This window comes from Cololabis saira, chromosome 1 (genome assembly GCF_033807715.1).
Source record: "Cololabis saira isolate AMF1-May2022 chromosome 1, fColSai1.1, whole genome shotgun sequence".
Taxonomy (NCBI): Eukaryota; Metazoa; Chordata; class Actinopteri; order Beloniformes; family Belonidae; genus Cololabis; species Cololabis saira.
The window spans coordinates 30,101,480-30,123,356 of NC_084587.1; the positions used below are offsets into that span (position 1 = coordinate 30,101,480).

Sequence of the window (21,877 nt, forward strand, 5' to 3'; positions counted from 1 at the left end):
TGGTACGAACAATAAGGTTTTAAAATATTGCCTGCACTCTGTTACAATGCAGTTGAAGCAACAAAGTACATGTACCTTTTTTTGACTATTGCTGCATTTTCATTTAATGTGTGTAATGTATCAGAAACAGAAAGTTTGCGTGGCGTTGGTTGACCTGGCCACACAAACTGAACTTTGGCTCACCCTCGCTGTTTCATGACACCACACAACCTCACACCTATACACTGATGGCTGATGGACCAAACCTCAGGGGCTGAGGAAAGGAGAAGAGAAGAGATTTAAAAATGTATTTTTCTGAACCTTTTCACATCATCTATTCAACCCTACAACATCCACCACAGACAGGAAGAAAAAAAAAGTAAATCAAAATCTGAAGAATGACAGCTAGTCTTTGAAGAAGAAATAATAGTCAACTTTAGAGGAACTTGAGTTAAAAAAGAAGCCTAGATTTTGTTTTGAATTGATGACAATGTATTTTTGAGACAACTCAGTGGGTGTTGAAAGTGTCTCATAAGCAAAAAAAAGGTTAGAGAAATGTTCTCAGTCCACTTAAGAGCATTGTGGACTCCTAAGTGACTCAAGTGTAACATGGCTTATTTTTATTATCATGCAGAGAATGAAACATTGCAACATGTTTGCTCTGTTTACAGCCTCTTTCACGGTGTGACTGGTGTTGCTTGTTCTGCTGAACCCTGTTGGATCAATCATGATGTTCCCAATGCAAACTTACATTTGTGAATTTAACAAATAACATACATTATAGAAAGCTTCCGTTGATGTATGAATGCCGATTTGCAATGAACTGCAAGTATTTTATTATTTGAATATATTGTGAACAAAGAAAATCTATGTTAACCTATTGTAAAAGGATGCATGTTTTATACGCTTATACGTTTTGTGGCTGTTGTTCAGGGTTGGTGGACTAGGTTCATTTTCCAACACAGTGGATGTTTGGGAGCTTGTTTGGTAGCTTATTAATCACTGCACAATCACCACAAAACCCATTATATGTTGTACAGAAAATGAGTATCTCCATGTATTTTGTTTCTTTTATTTAAGGAAAACCTACCATTTCTTCTTATTTTATAATCACTGTTGCTTTTTTCATGTGGAAATTCAGCATGAGGTGATTCCCTGATTCCACATACTTAGGGCCCGATTTACGATCCTAAATAAAGAGTACTAAATTGCGTGTGCACTGAAAAAGTTTGCGCGTGCTGTTTGCGTGTGGTTTGCGGGTGATCAACTAAGATTGCGTGCGCAATTGATAACAGGTGCAACCAGCAGTAGGTGTTGCGAGCGCAAACTCTGCGCCATGGAGAGTGGATGGAAAGCACAGTCACAAGTCACAAGCGCAAAATGAAATTTGACGAGTTGGAGGGTCCGTGTATCTTTTGGTCATTGGATTTTTCCATCATGAGTGGGAATCAAAAAACAAAAAACGATTGGTTTATTTGATTTTCCTTTTAAAACAAAAAACAAATATTGAATTACGCTGCATTTTTTCTTTTTCTGTGTTAATATGATTTAACAAAGATTAAAAATACGCTTTTATTTTCGTTTTCTATTTCATATAAGAAAAATGAAATCCCTAGTCAACAGGAAGGAAAAAACGAACCAAAAACAACCGTTTATTCATATTCGTGCACCGGAAGCTGGCATTTACAACCGAGTGAACTTAGTTCTGGATATTTAACAGGCATTCCTGTGACAATTCTCTCCAGGGGAAGTTTGATTTTAATATTTTATTGGTCGGGTTTACGTAAAATGGCTCTGTATGCTGCAGTTCGGGTAACCATGGCAACCATAGCGGCGCTGAAACAACAGATTAAGGATTATTTTTTAAAGATTGATTAAGGACTTGTTCCACAGCGGTTTGACGCACAATGACATTTCCTGCACGTTGCAGCAGATGTGTCTCCTGCAATGCTCAGAAATGAGCGTCAGAAGATTCTGTGCTCGGCATGATCTGAGGAGAAAAAGGCTACGCAGAGCTGGAGAGCGCTTTGATTCAATCTATTTATGAGGTTTTTATTCAGATGTCCACAGTATATTGCAAATATACACACTGCATGCGACGCCAGCGAGAGTCAGCGTCAAAAACAGTTCCATTGCTTTATTTTTTATTGCACTGTCTATACTGGTTGCGAGCGACGCGGCGTCGTTTTGAGCTGGACTTTTGTCGCACGCCCTGATTCTATTTTCTTCCCGTCGCTCGCGTTGAAAGCCGGTTGAAAGTTGAAAAAAAAGTGTAAAGCGCTGTAGGAAACAGTCATTTCAATACAAGAACTTCAATAAAGTGGCAGCTGCTGGAGGGAGATCGCCAGGCTGGAAGGTTCTGATAAGATAATAAGATATAATAAGAATCTTATCTTAATCTTATTAGGGCTTAATTTGTCCCGGATCCTGCCGGATTGATCGTGTCCTCTGCTTTTTCCCCACATCCCAGTAATGATCTGACATGCTGACATGTTTGCACCGCACGCCGGTCACTCCAGCTGTTCGCTGTTTGATTGCGTAATCACACGCCGTTATTAATTGTTCGGTTTTTTCCCCACTTATTCCACCGAATAATAAGCTTGTTTTCTGTTTAGAAAGTACAAACGTAGGGAGATTACAAGTAATCACCCATCTTTTACTTGTCCCTTTACTCTTTTAGGAGTCGGCTAATGTTAGGAGTTTCTTTCAGGAGCGCACGGGCGGGTGAATAAAGGCTGATTTATGGTTCCGCGTAAAATCGACGGCTACAGCGTAGGGTACGCGGCGACGCGCACCGTTCGGTGACCGCGCCGCGTACCCTACGCTGTAAGGTCTGCGTTGGTGTAACGCGGAACCATAAATCAGCCTTCTAAAAGGCGAGTCTCAGCTGTCAATCAAAAGAACGTGGTAGAACGTGGGGCCGATAACGCGTTCAGAGCGGGTCCGATGCCACGCATTGCGGCGCGACAGTCGGACGCTCGCATGCAGTTAGGACAGGCTGTTAGGGGAGCCGTAGCTTTTGTTGACAGCTTTGTACTGAACACTGATCACCCCGATCACGTTTGCAGTGTACACGTTTAAAACCCATTAAGCATGTCGGAAGGCCGTTGTGGCTGAGTTTTGTCATTAAACGCCATAAAACTTCTGTCGGACTCAGCGTAGCCTACTTCTCTGTCAGCAGCGCGTCATGCAAATATACAGGACCTAACAATAAACTCTCAAGCGGCTCTTAAAAGTACAGGAAAGCCGCAATACCGGCTATCTGTCTTCACTGGGGGTGCTTGCTGGAGAAGGTCGGGTTGGAAGAACCTGAGAGAGCTCCATCAGCCATACCATGAATTCCGGCGTCAGGTAAAGTTTGTGCTGCAGTGCAATGTATACATATAATGATAATCACGTGGATACCTCACGCGTGGGACTAAATTAATTCTTCCAACCCGACCTTCTCCAGCATGCACCCCCAGTGAAGACAGATAGCCGGTCATTCGGCCATGATGAATCAAAGCGCTCTCCAGCTCTGCGTCTTTTTCTCCTCAGATCATGCCGAGCACAGAATCTTCTGACGCTCATTTCTGAGCATTGCAGGAGACACATCTGCTGCAACGTGCAGGAAATGTCATTGTGCGTCAAACCGCTGTGGAACAAGTCCTTAATCAATCTTTAAAAAATAATCCTTAATCTGTTGTTTCAGCGCCGCTATGGTTGCCATGGTTACCCGAACTGCAGCATACAGAGCCATTTCCGAGTCACGTAAACCCGACCAATAAAATATTAAAATCAAACTTCCCCTGGAGAGAATTGTCACAGGAATGCCTGTTAAATATCCAGAACTAAGTTCACTCGGTTGTAAATGCAAGCTTCCGGTGCACGAATATGAATAAACGGTTGTTTTTGGTTCGTTTTTTCCTTCCTGTTGACTAGGGATTTCATTTTTCTTATATGAAATAGAAAACGAAAATAAAAGCGTATTTTGAATCTTTGTTAAATCATATTAACACAGAAAAAGAAAAAATGCAGTGTAATTCAATATTTGTTTTTTGTTTTAAAAGGAAAATCAAATAAACCAATCGTTTTTTGTTTTTTGATTCCCACTCATGACGGAAAAATCCAATGACCAAAAGATACACGGACCTTGGAGTTAGAGATATTAGTGGAAGAGGCAAATAAACACAGCAAAGAAATTTAAACATTACCAAAAGAAACGCAATATCGGAGAAAACCTGCGATAGAATAAATGCAGTTGGTAACACAAAAAACGGAAAAACGTCTGGTTTTTCATATTTCAATTTTAGGCACAGATCAAAAATACGAAATAGAAAAACGGGCCACCGCAGAACCGACGGCGTAGGCTACGCGGCGACGCACACCCCACCGCGACCCACCGCCGTCGGCTACGCCGTCGATTTAACGCGGAACCATAATTCAGGCGAAGCTGCAGTGTCTGCGCTGATCCTGACACAGCGGGTCGGAGCGGATTTGGTCATGATGTTTAACCTGTGTTTTGTGATTAATAAGCACGGGTTTTAATTAAATGTAATTTACGAAGGATGATTTCACGTTCAATAAGATAAATAATCAATAAAATACAAAGTTTTGGCACAAAGGCTTGGCCTGCTTGTGGGCGAGTGGAGGGGGGCACATTAAAAGAAGGTGGCAAGATATAAGGCGGAGAACTAAAGAAAAAGTGGCCTTTAATAAAACTTGTGCAATCATGTTTAAAATAGCATGCAGCAGAATTAAGACTCTCTCTCTGCGTATTCTTTGATTTTGGATGTCGCCTCCTTGCCACAATAACAGCAGCAGCAGATTAGCACCTTCCTTTCGAACGTATTAAATACAGACGCAATCACAATACGCGCAGTTACTTTCTGGCTTGGTAAATCTCATTGCGCGTGGTAAATGGAGTAATTTGCATCTTCCCCTCCCAGTATTTAGGATTTCTGCCGGGTACGCCCCATATTGATTATTCATCAGGGCAAAAGTACTAAATGGATTGCGTGTGCAATTTTGCGCATTTCAGAGACGCAGTCGTCTTTGCACGCTGTTAGTAGATCAGCTCGCACATTGGTTTGCGGGTGCTGTCAAGTTTGCACACGTTCTAACACACGCAAACCTTTAGTAAATCGGGCCCTTAATGGTGAATTACTGCATAAATGCACTTTCAGCTTGTGAGTAAACAGGCTTTTTTGGTATGTAGCCATCTTTAAAGTGGCATTAAGGAACTTTCATGATTTTCTTAGGTCAGTTTGTCCTCCTTTAGGCTGGGGGGGGGGGCATCAACAAGAGTTTACTCCTTGATCTTTTGATCCATCAGTTTTTCATTTCCTCTTTCATCATTACTTTATTGAGACCCTTTATCACCTCTGCCATGACGTCCACTTGATATTTGACGTAGTGCTGTGAAGTGACATGCAATTGTCATAAATTACATCGAGTGCAGGAGTTGGGTCATTTTAGCTGGTTTTTAGCTGGTAGACTCTAAAAAACTATGGATGAAGCTTAAGATCATCTAGAAATAAATCTATTACTTTATATAAACTCCCCTGGTGTGGTACAAAAAGAATCACGCTCCTCAGAGTTGTCATGTGGGTGAAATCAAACTATATAAAGGTTTTATATAAAAGCTTTTTTTTTAAACAGGCTGTAAATATATTTTCTGCTCTAAAGTTGGACATTTTAACATGAATTAGTGGAGATTGACTCCCATGTGTAGCCAGCTTCTAGCAGCCAGTTGAGGAACTGCAACTCTTAGTTCTGTCTCAGTCTAAACCCCAAAGTTAGATGGTTGGCACTTAGTTGGCCAATAGAAGGTGCACAAGATGATGAGGTAGAGCTTGCTTACTAAAATAAAATGAATAGATATTTTATCATGTAACTCTAACAGCTGTTGTGTGCTGTGGGGTGGGGTCTCTGTATTACACTTGCTTTCCCCCAGATGCTATTAGATCCTTCTGGTATCTGGGGAGTTTAGTGCCATGTGGTGGAGCACCTCAGACTCTGCCATGTACCTTAAATTCTTCAAAAGCAATGATTGTAGTTAATCACAGAATCAAAATATGAATTTTTCATGTTTATAAATTCACTGATGTGAGTTTCTTTTCAGTCAATGCAGTGACACTGATGGACATCTGATGGACATCTTCATATGCAATCTTCAAGTGCGTGTTTACACATCGAAGCCTGAAGGGGTTGAGCTGAGTCATCACTCTGAAAGAACAGAATCTGCTGACAGAATTAGCTTTGCAGGGGAAATCCCATTACAACAAGAGAAAGACATTTCAACAGCTCCACTGTCCTAAATTATCTTTATCACAGATCTAGCGGACTAAACTCTACATTTATACTTTCTGTTACGTCATTTTTATTATCTTATAATATTCCCATTTTAACATAGTCTTCTTTTATATGTCCTTTTTCATCAGTATTTATCTCTCTCCACCCCTGCCTTGTCCCTAACCCTCTCTTTCTCCCCCTCCGTCATTCATCTTCTACTCATTCCTGGGCTGACACCCTCCTTCCCTCGGCTCTCTTTCACCATACGATACTCCTCTGTTGACGTCCGTCCATAAGTTGCTATAGCAACCAGACATTTCTGCTGACCCCTGTTTTGCCTACAGTGACAGCGCACCAGCACTTATAGTCAAAGGGCAGAGATTAGTAAATGAATCTAGTGTACAAAAACCACACATGCACACACGATGGATATTCACATACTCCCATAACAGTCATGCATTTTCATATACATTTACAGATACCCATCCAAGCACTCTATGGAAAACTGGAAACCAAATATTCTTGAACATTTTTATTTTATATTAAAAATAACATTCATTACAGTAACAGTTTTACAACCAATACTTATAACCTGACAAGTCTGCAACAATAATTACACTTGAGATCCAGAGGACTTTATATCCTCTTCGTTTTTCTTTTTTTTTTCTTCAATAAGTTAAGAAATAAAGTGTTTCTTTTTATCCTTTGACATGATTTTCCAAAAGCATTTATACATTTTGGTATTTGCTATAACTGGCTCGTAACAATCTTTAAAAGCCAGGTCTTGGAGACTTGCTTTTAAGTGAATATTTATAGCGTGTTATCGAAGCAGGCATTTAGACGATATTCCATTTTATTTTGATCCGGCAGTAGTACAGGATGAGCAGATTACTGATATGTTTCAGTACGATTACCTACAGTACACAGTAGAGCACTTCTCTAAAGTCAGTGTAGTATGATCAGTGTATGGCTACTCCAGTGTTAGATAATGCTAAATTCAGACATTTTAGTATAATAGTACAGTAATGTTTGGCACAGAGGCCTAAGCTGCAGTCTCCAGTTTAGTTTTTTCCAGTGTGGAAATCCAGTTCTCTTCATCTCTAGCTTTCAAGACAAACTCCATGTCTTCCCTCAAAGATTAACTTCAAGAGTCCAAGTCTATTGTTGAACAGCATGATGAACGCAGCCAATCAATGGCTTCCAATCATGCAGCTTTCTCTCAGCGACCGATGTGCTTCCATAAATCCCTGTTGATGGGATTTGTCATTCAAACAGGATCCAGTGTTTAGTGTGACAAATATCTTGTAATCCAAGGAGTTCATAAGATTGCACTTATTAAATCCAGAGTGCGACATGTTTGGTGGTATCTCTGGAGCCAGACCAAAGACGTTCTGTAAAGTGTCTATTGAAAACAGCAGGACCCTTTGCCGCCTCCGCTCCAACCGCAGCCTTTGAGCGTCCCACCCTCAGGAAACACATCTGTCGTAGGTGTCCAGACACTTTTGGAGCAGTGTTTCAGGCCAAAATCTTTTATATAGCTGTGAAAGACAGAAAACAATGTGTTAAATATGTTGTTTTTATTTTAAGTTTTAAAGACAGTTTTATTTTGTTTAGTCACGCATTATTTTATACAGTTTGTGAGAATTATTAGAGCTCTAGAGTTTCTCATTACACCTTCGGCTCATAGTAGTTCTTAATGTAATAGGATTTTTTCTTTTGTGTGTGTGTGTGTGTGTGCGTGCGTGCGTGCGTGCGTGCGTGCGTGCGTGCGTGCGTGCGTGCGTGCGTGCGTGCGTGCGTGTGGGTGTGTGTGTGTGTGTGTGTGTGCATGCCTGCGCTGTCAACAACTTTCAAAAGCATGCAGATTACTTATCCTTTGTATAATGGTGTTGGAATAAAGAAGAGTTTTAGGGTCAATTAGTCTATTAATTAGTCTATTTTGTTATTTGCTGTATTAAAACTATCAACAAAAGTCAACACAGTGATGTAAAAGTTGAAGATCATAACAATCCTCTCAGCTGGTTCCCTCTCCTGTTAAATGACACTGTCCCTGCTCACAAAGCCTCCCGCTGACTTCAGTTACTGGGTCAGAATTATCACCTCCGCTTATCCCTCTCGCCCCCTCCTTCTTCTCACCTTTAGCTCGACATGATCATGGCTCTCATAGCAGCTTTGCTGATGCGCTTGCGGCGTCTTCTCCTGCGACGAGGTGAAGCGGGTCGGAACGGTGCCTGGCGGGCTGACGCCGACAAGGGAGCTACAGTGGATAATGCTGGAGGAGACAGGACAGACCAATCGATGAGATCAGTCACCTCTTGCTGCAAAATTGCTGCCACTCATTGTTTTTAAAACAGTTATAAACTCAGTGCAAATCTTTCTTGAATACAGATTGCAATTGAAATTGTTTGTTTAATGAGGTTAAATAAGTATTGAACTACCATGAACATCTGATATTTACACTGACTTTCTTTTTTAAGCTTTTGTTGCTTGAATTTGTAAACTATTACAAAAAGCATATACATTGATATGTTTTCAAATAAAAAAAACAGGTGGATAACAGTTTCACGGGCAACGTTTCATCTTTGTTTCAACCATGAAGCATGCTCATAGCCTTAAAGCCTTAAAGTCTGTGTGACAAAGTTTGTGGCGAAGGGTCTGACAGCAGGACTCTCGAGGGACTGAGCAAGAATGGCAGGACATATGTGGCCATGCAGATCTGTCATACGTGTACAGTTAGCGGCTTCCTGCCTGGGAAGTTTACACTAATTCTCTCATGCATTACAAACTAAAATCACAATACAAGCTTTAACACACAGACAATGCATATAGGGCCAGGGCCACGGGGAGTGTTACTTCTCCTAAAATGTCCCGTTTGTCCACCGCACAAACAGGAAACACTGAAAACTGCTCTAACTAATGTGCAATTTGAAAAACTATTCATTTTGGCCTGGAGTAACAGTAACTGGGCCATTTATGTTGAAAACTGTCCATAAGCTGTATACATACATGCATAAATACTTCTAAAGAAACAACAAGTGTCATGTAACAGCAGGACTACTTGATTAAAGTAAAGTGCCATCAATTATCCTCTACCATTTACATTTTTGAGCACACCTCTGAGCAGTACCTGTTTTAAATGTGGTTGGCTTTGGTGTTTGATGAGGATGTTGTGGATGAAGAAGAAATGGTTGATCTGGATCCTTCTGTACCATCTCCAGAAGCTTCTGTCTCCTCTCCTCCTCTGTTAAACGACCCTCATCACTGCTCACTTTAGAGTCTTTCTCCTTCGCCAGATTGGCCTGTTCCGGCCCAGCTGAGTCCCCGCTGTTGGCCGACCCATTTTCCTCCCTCGCATTACCTTCTATTTCACTGATTCTCTCAGTCTCTGTCTGTCTGTGATTTGTGACCTGTGTATTTTTTTGAATGGTCACTGAGTCTTTTTCAATGGTAGATGTGGAGTTTTCTGCTAATGTGGGTAGCTGGGTCGGGCTGCCCGCAGGTGTAGCGCTGTCTGACTGAGGAGCGCGGAGCAGATTCTTCATTCTCAGCTCTCGATCCTCTGCTCCTCGGTGGTTGTACTGATGTGGATAGTGGGGGTGATGCTGATACTGATACTGCTGTCTCTGCTGGTGCTGTAACAGCTGCTGTTGCCTCTGCGCGTGATCAGGATGGTGCACTTCACCCCCACTGTGTGATGCATGCACTCCACTCTCCTCCCTGCTTCCGTCGGAGCCACTCCCGGGCCCCACCTGCTGCGCACTTCCCATGACACTGTGCTCCGCCCGGGCTTCAGACGGCCAGCCGTTGACCTGTCCGAGCAACCCGGTCATAGTCTGTCGCACTCCTGCTTGCACGTGTGTGGGGCCCTGATGCACCCTGGGCTGCGTCCAGTGCACCAGATGCGTGTAACTGCCCTGCTGCCACTGCTTCGACACTGGCTCGCGCTCCTCAGAGTGATAATGCTGCTGGTTGTACTTAAGGTCGTCATGGCGATGGAGCTCAGCCTTGGAGGTCTGAGTCTTGGGCGGGGCAGGGTGAGCAGGCCGGGGAAGGGGCAGGGGAAGGTGGGAGGAGGGGGGAGGCTGCTGCTGGGGTGGTGAAAGGGTGTTGGGGTTACTCTGAGTGGAAGAGTGAGGGATGGGGACAGTGGAGGACGAAGACGACGAAGACGGTGAGGAGGAGGGTTGGCACCTACAGCTGACGTGGTCCTCCACCGAGATGATAGCTTTTTCATAGTGGGCTTTCCGGTTTATGTATTGAATTTTTATAACCTGAGAAAAGAAAAGATGATTATCAACCTGTTAAGCTTGGGTTACAGACATCATGGTGCATGTAACAGAAAACTATGGAAATAAAATGTTTTCTTCTCTTTTATTTCAGTTTTCTGTATGTATGTGCAAAGAATTATGGAAGATTGCTGCTGGTGAAATCATGCTTTCCCCATATAACATTTACAAAACAGAAATACTGAATTCATTTGTTGTTAAAATGTTATGTTTGCATTTAGGTCCTACATGTTAATGCATGAATATAATCAAAATGATTATATTCAATGCCCAATGGTCATATTGACTGATAAACTGTGACATTAATAAAAAATATATATTTATCTGAATATATTTTTGTGCATGAAATGCATGCAAAGTCTCACATATGTACTTTCGCATATGCCACATATTAAGTAATACTGATGAATTTGTGTATGTAATTAATTTCAAAACATTAATAAGGTTTTGGACATTTTTCTTGCACATATTTTTATGGGATGGGGGGCAAATAGAAAATTCTTACTGTGCAAAATAAATCAGTTGAGTCTGCATTGCATCAAATTCCAAAAATGTCCGCATGATAGCATGCAAGATTTAGCTGGTTTTTCATATGGTATTTCATAATAGTAGGTTACTGGTACAATTTTCTCAGACACGCTTATTCATGTTCTCAAGATTGATGCTGGCCTTAAGTCTGCATAAATTATGATGGCACAATGAGTCATCGCTAATTATGAGGAACAGAAAAATTGGGGAACAGTGATCCTGGCTCTGTCCAGGGACAACTAACCCCATACCTGCCTGTCTGAGTGAACTCATTTACAATTAAATCTCTTTATGGCATTCAGCTCCAGAACCAGAAAGGGCTGAAGCATTTTTCTTCGCCTTCTTATTTGGTTATTTTTTTGTACACATGATACAAAGAGTTCATGGCGGCTGAAATGAAGTGTGTACCTGCAGGTATCTGCTGGAGGTAACTATGGGGACACACTGCAGCAGCCTGGTGTTGCAGCAGCCTGAACATCGCTGCACCTCCACACATGGCGGCCACAGCAGGAAGTTGGCGTTGCGGCGGTCCAGCATGGACCTCGTTACCTCCATCACCTCAGTTCGAACTTTACAGGCTGCCTGCTGGGCTGGTTGTGCTTCTACTGTTGGCACAGTAAAGAGAGAAAGGAAAAAAAAACATCAGAGAGAAGTGTTGGATTTAAAAAAAGAAGACACAAAGGGCTAACGATGTGCAATTGCACATAAATGTGGCATCCTACCAAGACTTCTGATGTATCGACCATGGTTCTGGTTTGGGTGAACATCATGCTCGTCCTCTTCATCTTCTAAAACAGCAGGAAGGAAGGAAGATGGCATTAATAACATCTACTTTATATTTTACAACTTTTTCTGAAACTGAAACTCTCAAATTCTACTTTAGGAGGCATAAGAAAGCTGTGTAATATGTAAGGCTGTCAGGGTATTTTTCAGCTAAGCTCATTGTTCACAGCATAAAGGAAGCTTCTTTTTTTTTTTACCCCCACTGAAACAATTAGGCTATTTTTTGCCACAATTTGTCTCGCCGCTGACAAGAATACCATTGAGGAGCGATATGGGTTTTTAAATATAGATCACGCATGGATCTGCAAGTGTGTATTTGTATTCTCACATTTGCCATCTTTTCATGTTGTAACCCCTTAGTCCTAATTATTTTTCTCTGTGCAGATTGCTCATGGTCACTCTGTGTATCTGCACAAACGCACAAGGCGTTACTCGGTTGTCTGTTGGCCCTAATTAGCAGCCTCGTGCAGGAACAGACCTGCTCCATATTGTTCTCAGAGGCTGGTTTCTATTTTATCTGTGCATTTGCCTGTATCTAAATATTTTGTGGCAAAGATCCACCACTTCCTCTTTTGTGTATTAACATTTGACCCATTTAATTCTGCTACAGCCAGAGCGTCTACTGTTTCTAATCGAACACCAACTCACAAGTATTTTTCAGAGTTGAACCCACGGTTTGCATAAAAACACATGAGCATTTAGAAAAAGGTTAGTTACGTGATGATAAGAACATGCAATAGAAAATAACCCAATTTGCGGGTCATATAGCATCAGTGTGAGGCTGTGCTTTGACACATCATCTTAAAATGTTAAGAAACTACATTGCTGGAGTCTCAAACTTCCATTTTGTGAGCGAGGAAGAGAAATACTGTAAATGTTGCCATTATTTTGCTCCTGCTCACATAACATGAATGCAGCGTTGCTATGACTAATGATATAATTAAGCCAATTAGCATGCTAACATTTGCTAATTCTCACATAAAACGGAGCACAGTGACGGCTGGAAATGTCCATAAATCATCTATTAATCTATTCAAATTCCTAAATGAGAAACCAAGGATCAGCAGAGTGACACACATGCACCCTGAGTCTTGTATTTGCAGCTGAGTGAAACGTCAGTGCTTTCAACGGCGAAGGATATTCCGTGCATTGTGAACCTGAAAGATGCTTAAAGTGTGTTGTTTCATCCCTGAACTCAGACCCTCGATTAAATTGTGACAGCCCCAAAACTGAACCTAAAAAAAGAACGGTTTATTCCAGATAAAACCATAGATTTTTGAGTCACTTCCTCATGCTCTGTTTCTTAGCATCCTTAATCCTTCTGGTTCCTCTCTGTGGTCGCTATTATGTCACTGTGTTATTTATGCATTATGGAATGATCAAAGGCCTGTCTATTAATATATGTATGTGTGACTTGGTTTCTCAGAGGGATACGATCATAATGAATTTTTAAGTCACCTGCCAATCTTGGTGTGTGTGAACGGGTTTGTTTGGACTCTGTTAGGGGTGCAGTCATAGCGAGGGATGGTCTGTTTCTGTCACACAAACACCTCCATAATTCAAACCTGTTGAGGAATCCAGAGCAGGCAAACAATGCAATGACCTTGTGCTTGAAGAACCCCCGCTCCCCACTACTCCACCCCCGACTGCTCGCCCAACCCTCTGTTTCAGTCCGTTGGACACACAAGGTCGCTGCTACTTTCTTTCAGGTTGGTTCATCACTGCTGCCTCCGTCTCTAGCAACCGCTGTCTGAACACGGTGCTTGTCATTTATGCTGACGCTCTCACACTGCATTCCTCTTTCTTCACACTGCATCCACACCCGCATGCTTGCCTCCCCCACACGCCTGTGTTATTACTGTGTATCATGTGTGTGCGCTGCAGTACTTCTCATTAGTACCTATTGCATTGGTCTCCTCCTGCAGCAGCAGCTTCAGGTCTTCCACAGAGGAGATGGGGGAGTTTCTCACCAGGTCGACCAGCGACGGAGGAAGAGGATCGCCCTGTGGAGACAACAGAGTTGTGATGTGTTATGACCTACTCTTTGGAAGCATTTTTTTTAGATAAGCCAGTAAATCTTTGTGATTAGAGCGTACTGAATCAGTGGCAGTGTCCTAATTCAGGGCTGGATTTGTCCAAATCTGCACCTCATCATCGCTAGCAGTGCTTGATTAATGAAACCTAAATACAAGGAGTTCACACAGGAGTAAGAAGTCGCCTCTTTGTATTAAAGCAAAAGTTCTTGAAGATTGTATGGACATGAAACAGAGGAAAATATGAGATTTACTGGTTTTCCTTTAATTAAGAAAAGCAAACTAAAGACAAAGGAGGTGAGAGAGACATGAGGACAAACAGAGAAGCATTGAAAGAAAAAGAAAAAGGTTTGTATATAATGTTGCAGCTCTTGATCTCCAGTCAAAACTTCCAGTCAAAGCTCCAGTTTCACTTCCTCCTCTGAAGGAAATAGGTTGTGATTGGTGTCACTCTTTCCCTGGCTGTTTACCCACAAACACCACGGTTGCTGCTGTTGTGACACAATAAATTAGTCTTTCTATTTTCTTTCTGGTCCTTCTATGTTTTCTCCTTCTTCCTACCCCTCACACTGCTGTCAATTTGATGTTTCACATATTTATACTTGCACAAGAGTTGGAAAGAAAAGTTGTAACATGTTAAAATCATTGCCGTATTATGAAACCCGAACTCGGGAAGATATGCCGTTATTCCACAAACTTATGTAAGTCGTTTATTTATCACTCTGTGAAAAAGAGGAAACTTTCTGTTTAATGAAGTTTTAATGAATGTCGTCGCAGGACTTCATTATGGATTCCGCATGGTTGTTTTTAAGGAAATACTCGTGTGGTTTCTCATTTAAGATCAAAGGCAGATGACTGCAAATTGCGTTATGTCTTTTGCTTTGGTTGGTTGTTAGTTGATACTATCTCAGGGTACTTAGAGCAACATTTGATTCAGTCACATGCCAGAAAGATGCCAAAACAAATTAAGGAGTCTTCAGAATATAAGGCCAACTATCAGATGTAAGACATACATGCAAAAGGAAAGATATCCTCATTCCTAGACGTCTCATTTACCAAAGATGGGCATGAAGCAAGTCTTAATGCTAAATACAAACCAAATCCAAGGATCAAAATCTGTAAATCCTGAAAAGTTTTCCTTACAGCGTGGTTTTATATTGTAACAGTGCAATCTGTCAAAGCTTTTGTGTTCCTGTGGATTTATAAGCCTTATTCACAAATGACATCAAACTATGGATGCTCTCAATTTTTTAAATGCTGAACAGGTGTTAAATGCTACCTTGAAAAAGTGGCTGCACGCTAACATCAACAGAGTCAACAGTGCATTAGAACTAATACTATAAAATAAACCCCAACAAAGCTGTCAACATGCAGATCGGGCCTACAGAGATAATGCAAAGTGCACAGAAGACAGAAAACAGCCCCTCTAGAAATAAGCATAATTTTCAATAAATCTATTAAAGCATGTCATGTTTGGAGCAAAACTATCTTTGTCCAAGGGGTAAGTTTTTCTTGATTAGAAATAGTCCAAAATATTCTTCTAATTCTCTTTATTTATTTATTTTTTATTTGGAAATCCATTTTTGCAGTGTGACCTTCCCATATAGTTTGTAAATTAGGAAATTTGGAAAAGTAGTAGTGAGGTTAATTTTACTGTAGCTGTTTTTTAGCAAATAAACTAGGCTCTAGCGGGTTAACTACGTTACTTTTGACTGTAGTAAACTGGGAAGTAGTTACTAATCAGAAACAAAACTTTAAAGAAAACACACAAAAGCAGCCGTTCTCTCTATGAATGAGGGAAGAGAGTAGGAGGCCTTCATCAATTTGTGTTCTATGTTCTACATTGCGATTATTCTTTCATATGAGTGAGTATTGAACATAATTATTCTCGGTCATGCAACATTAAAACTGAATCGCATGAAGCATGACCATCTGCCACAAAAAGCATCCTCTCCTTTTCAAAAAAAGGCTATTATCACTCTAGACATTTCATTTTTCTCCCTTTCGGTTCTAACTGGCTTCACAAATCCCCATCAGCTCTGCTGAAAGTCATTTTTGGTTTTTCATTAAAGTGTACACTCATTCAGCAAGAATGCGTGAAAAAAACACTTGTTTTTTCTCATTCAACATCATGTTGGTTAAATTGTAGTGATGGGAATAAAGAAAAAAATCAAGAAAGTATGAATTTAACATCACAGATGCAATAACCCTGCCAATTTTCCAATACAATGAGTAAATGTGTTTAGGTGATACATTTACTTATTTTCTTTAGTTCCTAACCTTTTTAAAGGAATATTATTCGACTACAACGTTAGCCTCCAGCAGTGATGGAAACAAGGCAACGATCAGATGAAGTGCAGCTGTTGCCTCATTAGCAGGTCCCTCCATAAAAACCCAAACTCACACCGCCAGGCTCCTGCCTAAGCTCCAGTTGTAGAGACAAAAAGAAACTCTTTGAACCAACACTTTGCTTTCAAGAGATCAAAGGAAAAAACAAGAAATTAGATTTTTCTTTCAAGATCAGCAAATGCTCAGCGTTTTCAAAATCAATAACTATCTAAACGATCTCAACATCGACCCGATCAGTCCTGACAGTTTCAGGAGTCGTTCCCATAACTGACCAGCCTCAGATCAAATGGCATCCCTTTCCAGTCCTCTGTAGTGTCTGACCTTGTGTGATTTTCAAATCCTTTCATGTCCCTCTTTCCCCACCGAGTTCTCTCCTCTATCCTGTCTCTGTCTGCCGAGTGGGCGGCGATGGCTCAGGACACCTGGATGACTTTCACAAGCCATTGGCCGACCTAGTTAAGCAAACACAAACGCTCTCACACACTCGCCCCCTCTTTTCCCATTTATGTACAGATGCTTAACCACTGTCCGCCCAATTTGTCAAGAGAGCTCCCCAACACACAGTCGTACAGTTTTCACTCTACAGCAGGCTCTTATTACAGTCCCAACGCTTATCGCAAACACACACAGACTCTCACACACACAAATACCAGGAACTAGTTCCTCATATGGACAAACGAAGAAACCCTTTCTAACTTATTGCCTTATGTGTATCTAGCACATGAACACGTGTGTGGACATAACAGTGGTCTTCTCGTGTCGCATTTGGTCCTTTTGTGGTCCATAGAATGAGTTTTTGTTCGATGCAGCTATTCCTGCTCCTTGAGTCTTTCTATGAGAGTCAAAGACAAAAAAAACAAAAACCTATCTGCTAGGTTGTCATGATTTACAAGCAGATTGTACACATACTCATGAAAACGCTCTCATACACACTGCATGGGGCCTGGAGGAAGCCGGAGGGCAGCGAGCTTGTATGGAATGTTTGAGGAGAAAGGTGAAGTGTAATGGAATGTAATTACGGGGCCAGTGGACCGCTCACACACATGTAATCAAACAGGGGCTCAACCTCTGCAAGAGAAAACAAATACCCACAGAAACACCCCATCCACCTTTGTGACAAGTGACTCGTAGTCACACGGAGCTGCCACAACATATGACTTTTTTTATCAAAATTATGGCAGACAGCCAACTTTCAGTTACATAAAGTACATGAGCTTGCTGAGCTCAGTCGGTTATTCTGTCAATCACGGGCGCATATACTCAGCAGCAGAGCATATAGACACCTCCTACACAGACACACACACACACACCTTCCAACCCCTAGCTGAAGAGATGACGGGACAGATGATGGATGGAGGGACAGTAGGAGACAAGATTTGAGAGAACCACAGTAATTAAATACCAAATTGTTTCACATTGAAGGGACTTCTTCTGTATATTTGGTCTAAATCTGCACTGTACCCATAAAATCAGAGCTCAAATGGAATACTACATTTTGATTACATGTAGACAGATTCACACACTTATGCTTTAAAACATCTGCTAAAGACACTCAACGTAGCCTTTCATCTTTACTAAAGTCAGCACATCCTGTAGCAATTAAGAGAGGGACATAGGTGAGAATAAAAACTTAAATAAGCAATAGGAAACTGTGTGCAAAAATAGTAAACTAGCCTAATTATTTGAGCCAGTCAAGTTCATTGAACGTTGTGTTTCGCCATTCCTTCATGATGTCAAAGTTTCTGCACTTGTCCCCTGGGAGGTAGCATCAACCATCGCTCCCATCACTTCAAAGCATCCACTTGATTCTGACTGGGATTCATCCTTTAAACTGCTCCACACAAGGCTTACTATCAAATGATCTTATGTGCGACTACACATCTCTCTCTGATGCTCGCTAACGTCCACCCACAAAAACACATGCACATATGTCTCACTAACACGTACACCCATCTGGCCACGCATCCAGATGTGTGCACATAAAAAAAAAAGAAAAAAAATACACACGCAGCTGCATGGCACACAAACTCCATGAAATCCCTGGCAGATTAGTTGTTGTTCTTATGTAAAATGGATCAGGCCATCGGGCAGCAGCCGGCTTGCTTGCACAGACAATGGTCACACAGCAACCTGTTCAAAAGCCACCAATCAGCAGTGGTGATGTTAACAGCACATGATAAAAGGTTTGAGCTCCGGCACGAGGTGTGAGCACTTTTGTGAATTTAGCTCCAGTTCCATGTAAGTGGATTTAAAAATGAGCCATAATGACTGTTAGTGTGCGTGTGTTCAACAACATTGTGTGTAAGCAGTGATATTTGACTGGATTATGCTGAACAGCTGATAGAAAATGCTCTCTGCCTCCTAAACGAAGATAATATGTTCTGGTTGTGCATCTTACATCATCCTTAGTGACCCTCTCTTGCAAAATAATCTGCATGAGTGTGCGTGTTTGTGATGTTTATTCCACAGGTATCTGCCATAACTCAACAAGCAAGACAAGAAGATTCAAGCGTTGCAGAAGATTCAACATCAAATAAATACTGGCTCAAACTCTGACTGTCCTGTTGACTTTAGGGAGGACAATGTCATCTGCCTTTGGCATTTGAAGAGTCAAGTCAAGGTACAGTATGCTTTATGCAGTGGCTTTAGGATGCTCTGCCTTTAAGAAGGAGACATTACGAAAAAACAAACAAATACTAAGTCAAATAAAGTCTGCCCAATCTGTACTCCTGCAATAGACCTAAAAATGGGTAGTAGAGTAGAGAAGCATAATGCAGATGTTAGGTCTAAGAAGATATCTGAGGGTAATCATGTAGTTTTGAGAGCTGCAACCTAATTGGACATTCATCTTAGGGGGGGCCTTTTAAATAAAAATGTTCAGAAGGTCTTTGGAAGGCATCAGCATTATTTGTTTCATAAATCATCTGACAGAATGTCCACATGACCAACAAAAATATTGGACAGGGAACATGAGCAGCAGGATATGTGAGAAACGTGTGCACCATCTAAGGTGCTAAGGAGATATGAATCACCAACAATAAGTGCGACCTCCATTCATGCACATGGAAATATTGAGCGTAATTTCTGTCAACTGAATATAATTCACTTTGCATATATACAAGCTTTTTGTTTTTGAGCATAAACTTTATCTAAATGAACTGCACCTGCAAAAACCATCCAAGTAAACATAATATTTTGGTGATAAAGTTACTAGAGGGGAACACATTGGAGCTTGGAGAGACAATGAAAGATGGATTTTGGCTCCAGCTCTTTGCTGTAGTTTAACTTCTGCTGGTATGAGCCGAGGACCTGTTTTGCCATCATTCTGCTTCTTTAAAACTCCCTGAAACACCTCAGAGGAATTACTGCCATGAAACATGAAAATTGACATGAGAAAGAAACAGATTACAGCAATGACTGCAGAGGCATAGATAGAAAATATAGTTATATCTATTTAGTTGCATATGCTTTTGTTTCTTTTCTTCTTTCTGCACTGGCTTTTAGTTCAGACCCACACACACGCACAACTTGGTAAAGCCAACCAAGAGGGTGATCCTTTTTTGTGAACTTATTGTTGATCCACAGCTGTGTGAAACATATGTCTGGTTCCCAACTTTCAACCAGGATATCGGTTCTGAGATTAGGAAAGGTCAAAAACGAGACAGCCCCACCACACTGCAGAAACTCAAAATCTTACCAGGAATATTTGTCTTATTTCTAGTTAAAATGTCTCATTTTTAGTCAAAAAATCTCATTACACTTAAAACAAGAGTCATTACCAGAAATATAACTTGTTATTTGACAAAAAGTAAATTTTCACTTGAAATAAGTAGAAAAATCTGCCAGTGGGACAAGATTTATCTTCTCATTACAAGCAAAAAAAATCTGTGGAACAGTGGAACCAGTGGAACAAGATTTTTTTTTTTACTTATTTTAAGTGAAAATCTACTTGAAACAGGTGAGAATTGTTGCTTTTTCCAGTTTTCCAGTTCTTGTTTTAAGTGTAATGAGATTTTTTTTGACTAAAAAAGAACATTTTAACTAGAAATAAGACAAATATTCTTGTTAAGATTTTGAGTTTTTTGCAGTGCATCCCCATCCTAACACTGACGTGGGGAGCTTTTCTGTATTCATCAATTTCTCTCCCTGCAAACAAGCTTTTCATCATGATTCCCAGATTCCTTCAGCTTCATCAGTGAAAGCCTCGCATCCTGGGGTCTTACCTCAGCGCTCCCGAGCCGCAGCTCGGCCGTGAGCAGTAGCAGCAGCAGCGGCAGCAGCAGCAGCAGCCAGGACCTCATGTCGCCCAGCCTGAGGAGCCGCAGGCGGCCGGCCGGGCATTTAGCAGCTCGGAGTCCGATCCCGCAGCGCGCCTCGTCCCGGTGGCGTGTGCCGGCCGCTGGCGCAAAGCACGCACTGTTAAATATCCCAAATGTGTCACGGGCAATAAAAGCAGATCGTCCAAATGTTTGCTCACGGTGACTCACGCGGGGGCTAGACGTCTGACTCTCACCATGTCGTTGTTTTGAAAACTCACTTTAGGAGATGTCAAAGGTAGTGTAGCGCTCAGTCGGCACAGTGCGTAATGCACGGCGATAATAGACGGCCGGCAGCTCCTATATACGCATTCCCCACTGTATCAGAATGCAGTTCAAGTGAGCCCATGCGAGTTTGTCATTCAAGGAAAGAAAATGATGCCAAAGTGTTTGAAATGTCCACTTTCCAGACAACATTAGGGTCGAAATTAAGCTGATTTTAAAATCCCGCTCCGAAAATCGTGTCTCATTTTGTCAGTAATGCAGCTTTTTCGTCATAAGTGTAATTCGCATCTCCAAAGGTCTGCGCGTAAAAGTTGGTTCACCTTGGAACGGCGCTTCGTGCGTAATTCTCTATTTTAAAACGTCCGATTATTTTTCCTCCCTGTGTGTTTCATTTAACTGCAAAAATCTTATACATCTGATCTAAGCATCTTCCTCTCCAGCAGGGATTCTTTGCATTTCGGATCTCGTCCCGGTGTTTCTTCCTTCATGTCTTAGAGCAGGTTATTCTCGCCCAGCGCGCCTCTCCTCTCCGGCTGCTTATTGCGCATTGAGCGGCTTTACCAGCGGCAGCAGCTCCTCTTTCGTGAAGTTACATCCGTCAAGCTGGACGAGAAAAGGCCAATCTGGACCGGAGATAGTATAATTCTGCTTTCAAAATAAATCGAGGATTAAACGAGTTGTAAAAATTTCCGCGCTCCCGGTGCTGTTAGGAAAAACCTGAATTGTAATAGTAACATGAATTCACCTAGGACATTTTATTGATTATACATTCTCAGTCCTTTAAAACGTCAAAGGAAATTATCCATTTTAAGAACATTCCTACCAATTAGCTGTCTTTGACGATCTTGTTTCTCATCACAAAAGTGGCTTTCCATTCTTGCAAATTGCAAGTGAAATTCTGAATAAATTAAAGCTTTTATTAGTATTTTCACTTTCAGAAACATGACAGTTATTTTAACCTGCATTTTAGAGTTTTTTGTCCTTATTCATATAAAAAAACATAGAGTTTTCGTTGTATAATGTCAAATAACCCAGCAATATTGTTCCTTTCTGTGTGCTGTGTTTAATATGACAACACTGTCATTTCAAACGGTTATTCAAAGTC

At 41.3% G+C, this 21,877-nt stretch overlaps 2 protein-coding genes across 4 annotated transcripts in view; both read right to left on the reverse strand.

Moving 5' to 3' along the window:
• LOC133442628 (parvalbumin-7-like) overlaps positions 1 to 21,877 on the reverse strand; it is a 470,342-nt gene that overhangs the window by 109,903 nt on the left and 338,562 nt on the right. The gene's annotated exons all lie outside the window — the stretch shown is intronic.
• pdgfba (platelet-derived growth factor beta polypeptide a) lies at positions 6,811 to 21,308 on the reverse strand. Of its 3 annotated transcripts, none has more exons than XM_061720500.1 (8): positions 20,719 to 21,308; positions 20,455 to 20,647; positions 13,750 to 13,852; positions 11,789 to 11,854; positions 11,475 to 11,668; positions 9,380 to 10,523; positions 8,389 to 8,524; positions 6,811 to 7,790 (listed from the first exon to the last, which is right to left on the reverse strand). In XM_061720500.1, the coding sequence occupies exons 1-7, from the start codon at positions 20,745 to 20,747 to the stop codon at positions 8,391 to 8,393; spliced, it is 1,863 nt and encodes a 620-aa protein (XP_061576484.1). In that variant the 5' UTR covers positions 20,748 to 21,308; the 3' UTR covers positions 6,811 to 7,790; positions 8,389 to 8,390. The 3 variants fall into 3 exon arrangements, with proteins under 3 accessions (XP_061576484.1, XP_061576478.1, XP_061576492.1); XM_061720494.1 differs by having other exon boundaries at positions 11,475 to 11,671; XM_061720508.1 differs by having other exon boundaries at positions 11,475 to 11,671; positions 20,455 to 21,308.

Bases quoted from the DNA above. Each gene is read 5' to 3' on its own strand.
- pdgfba (XM_061720494.1), bottom strand. From the start codon at position 20,747: ATGGTGAGAGTCAGACGTCTAGCCCCCGC. The intron at 13,853-20,454 runs GTAAGACCCCAG...TTGTCTCCACAG, and splicing joins TGCGGCTCGGGAGCGCTGAG to GGCGATCCTCTTCCTCCGTC. The intron at 11,672-11,788 runs GTAGGATGCCAC...CTGTGCCAACAG, and splicing joins TCGATACATCAGAAGTCTTG to TAGAAGCACAACCAGCCCAG.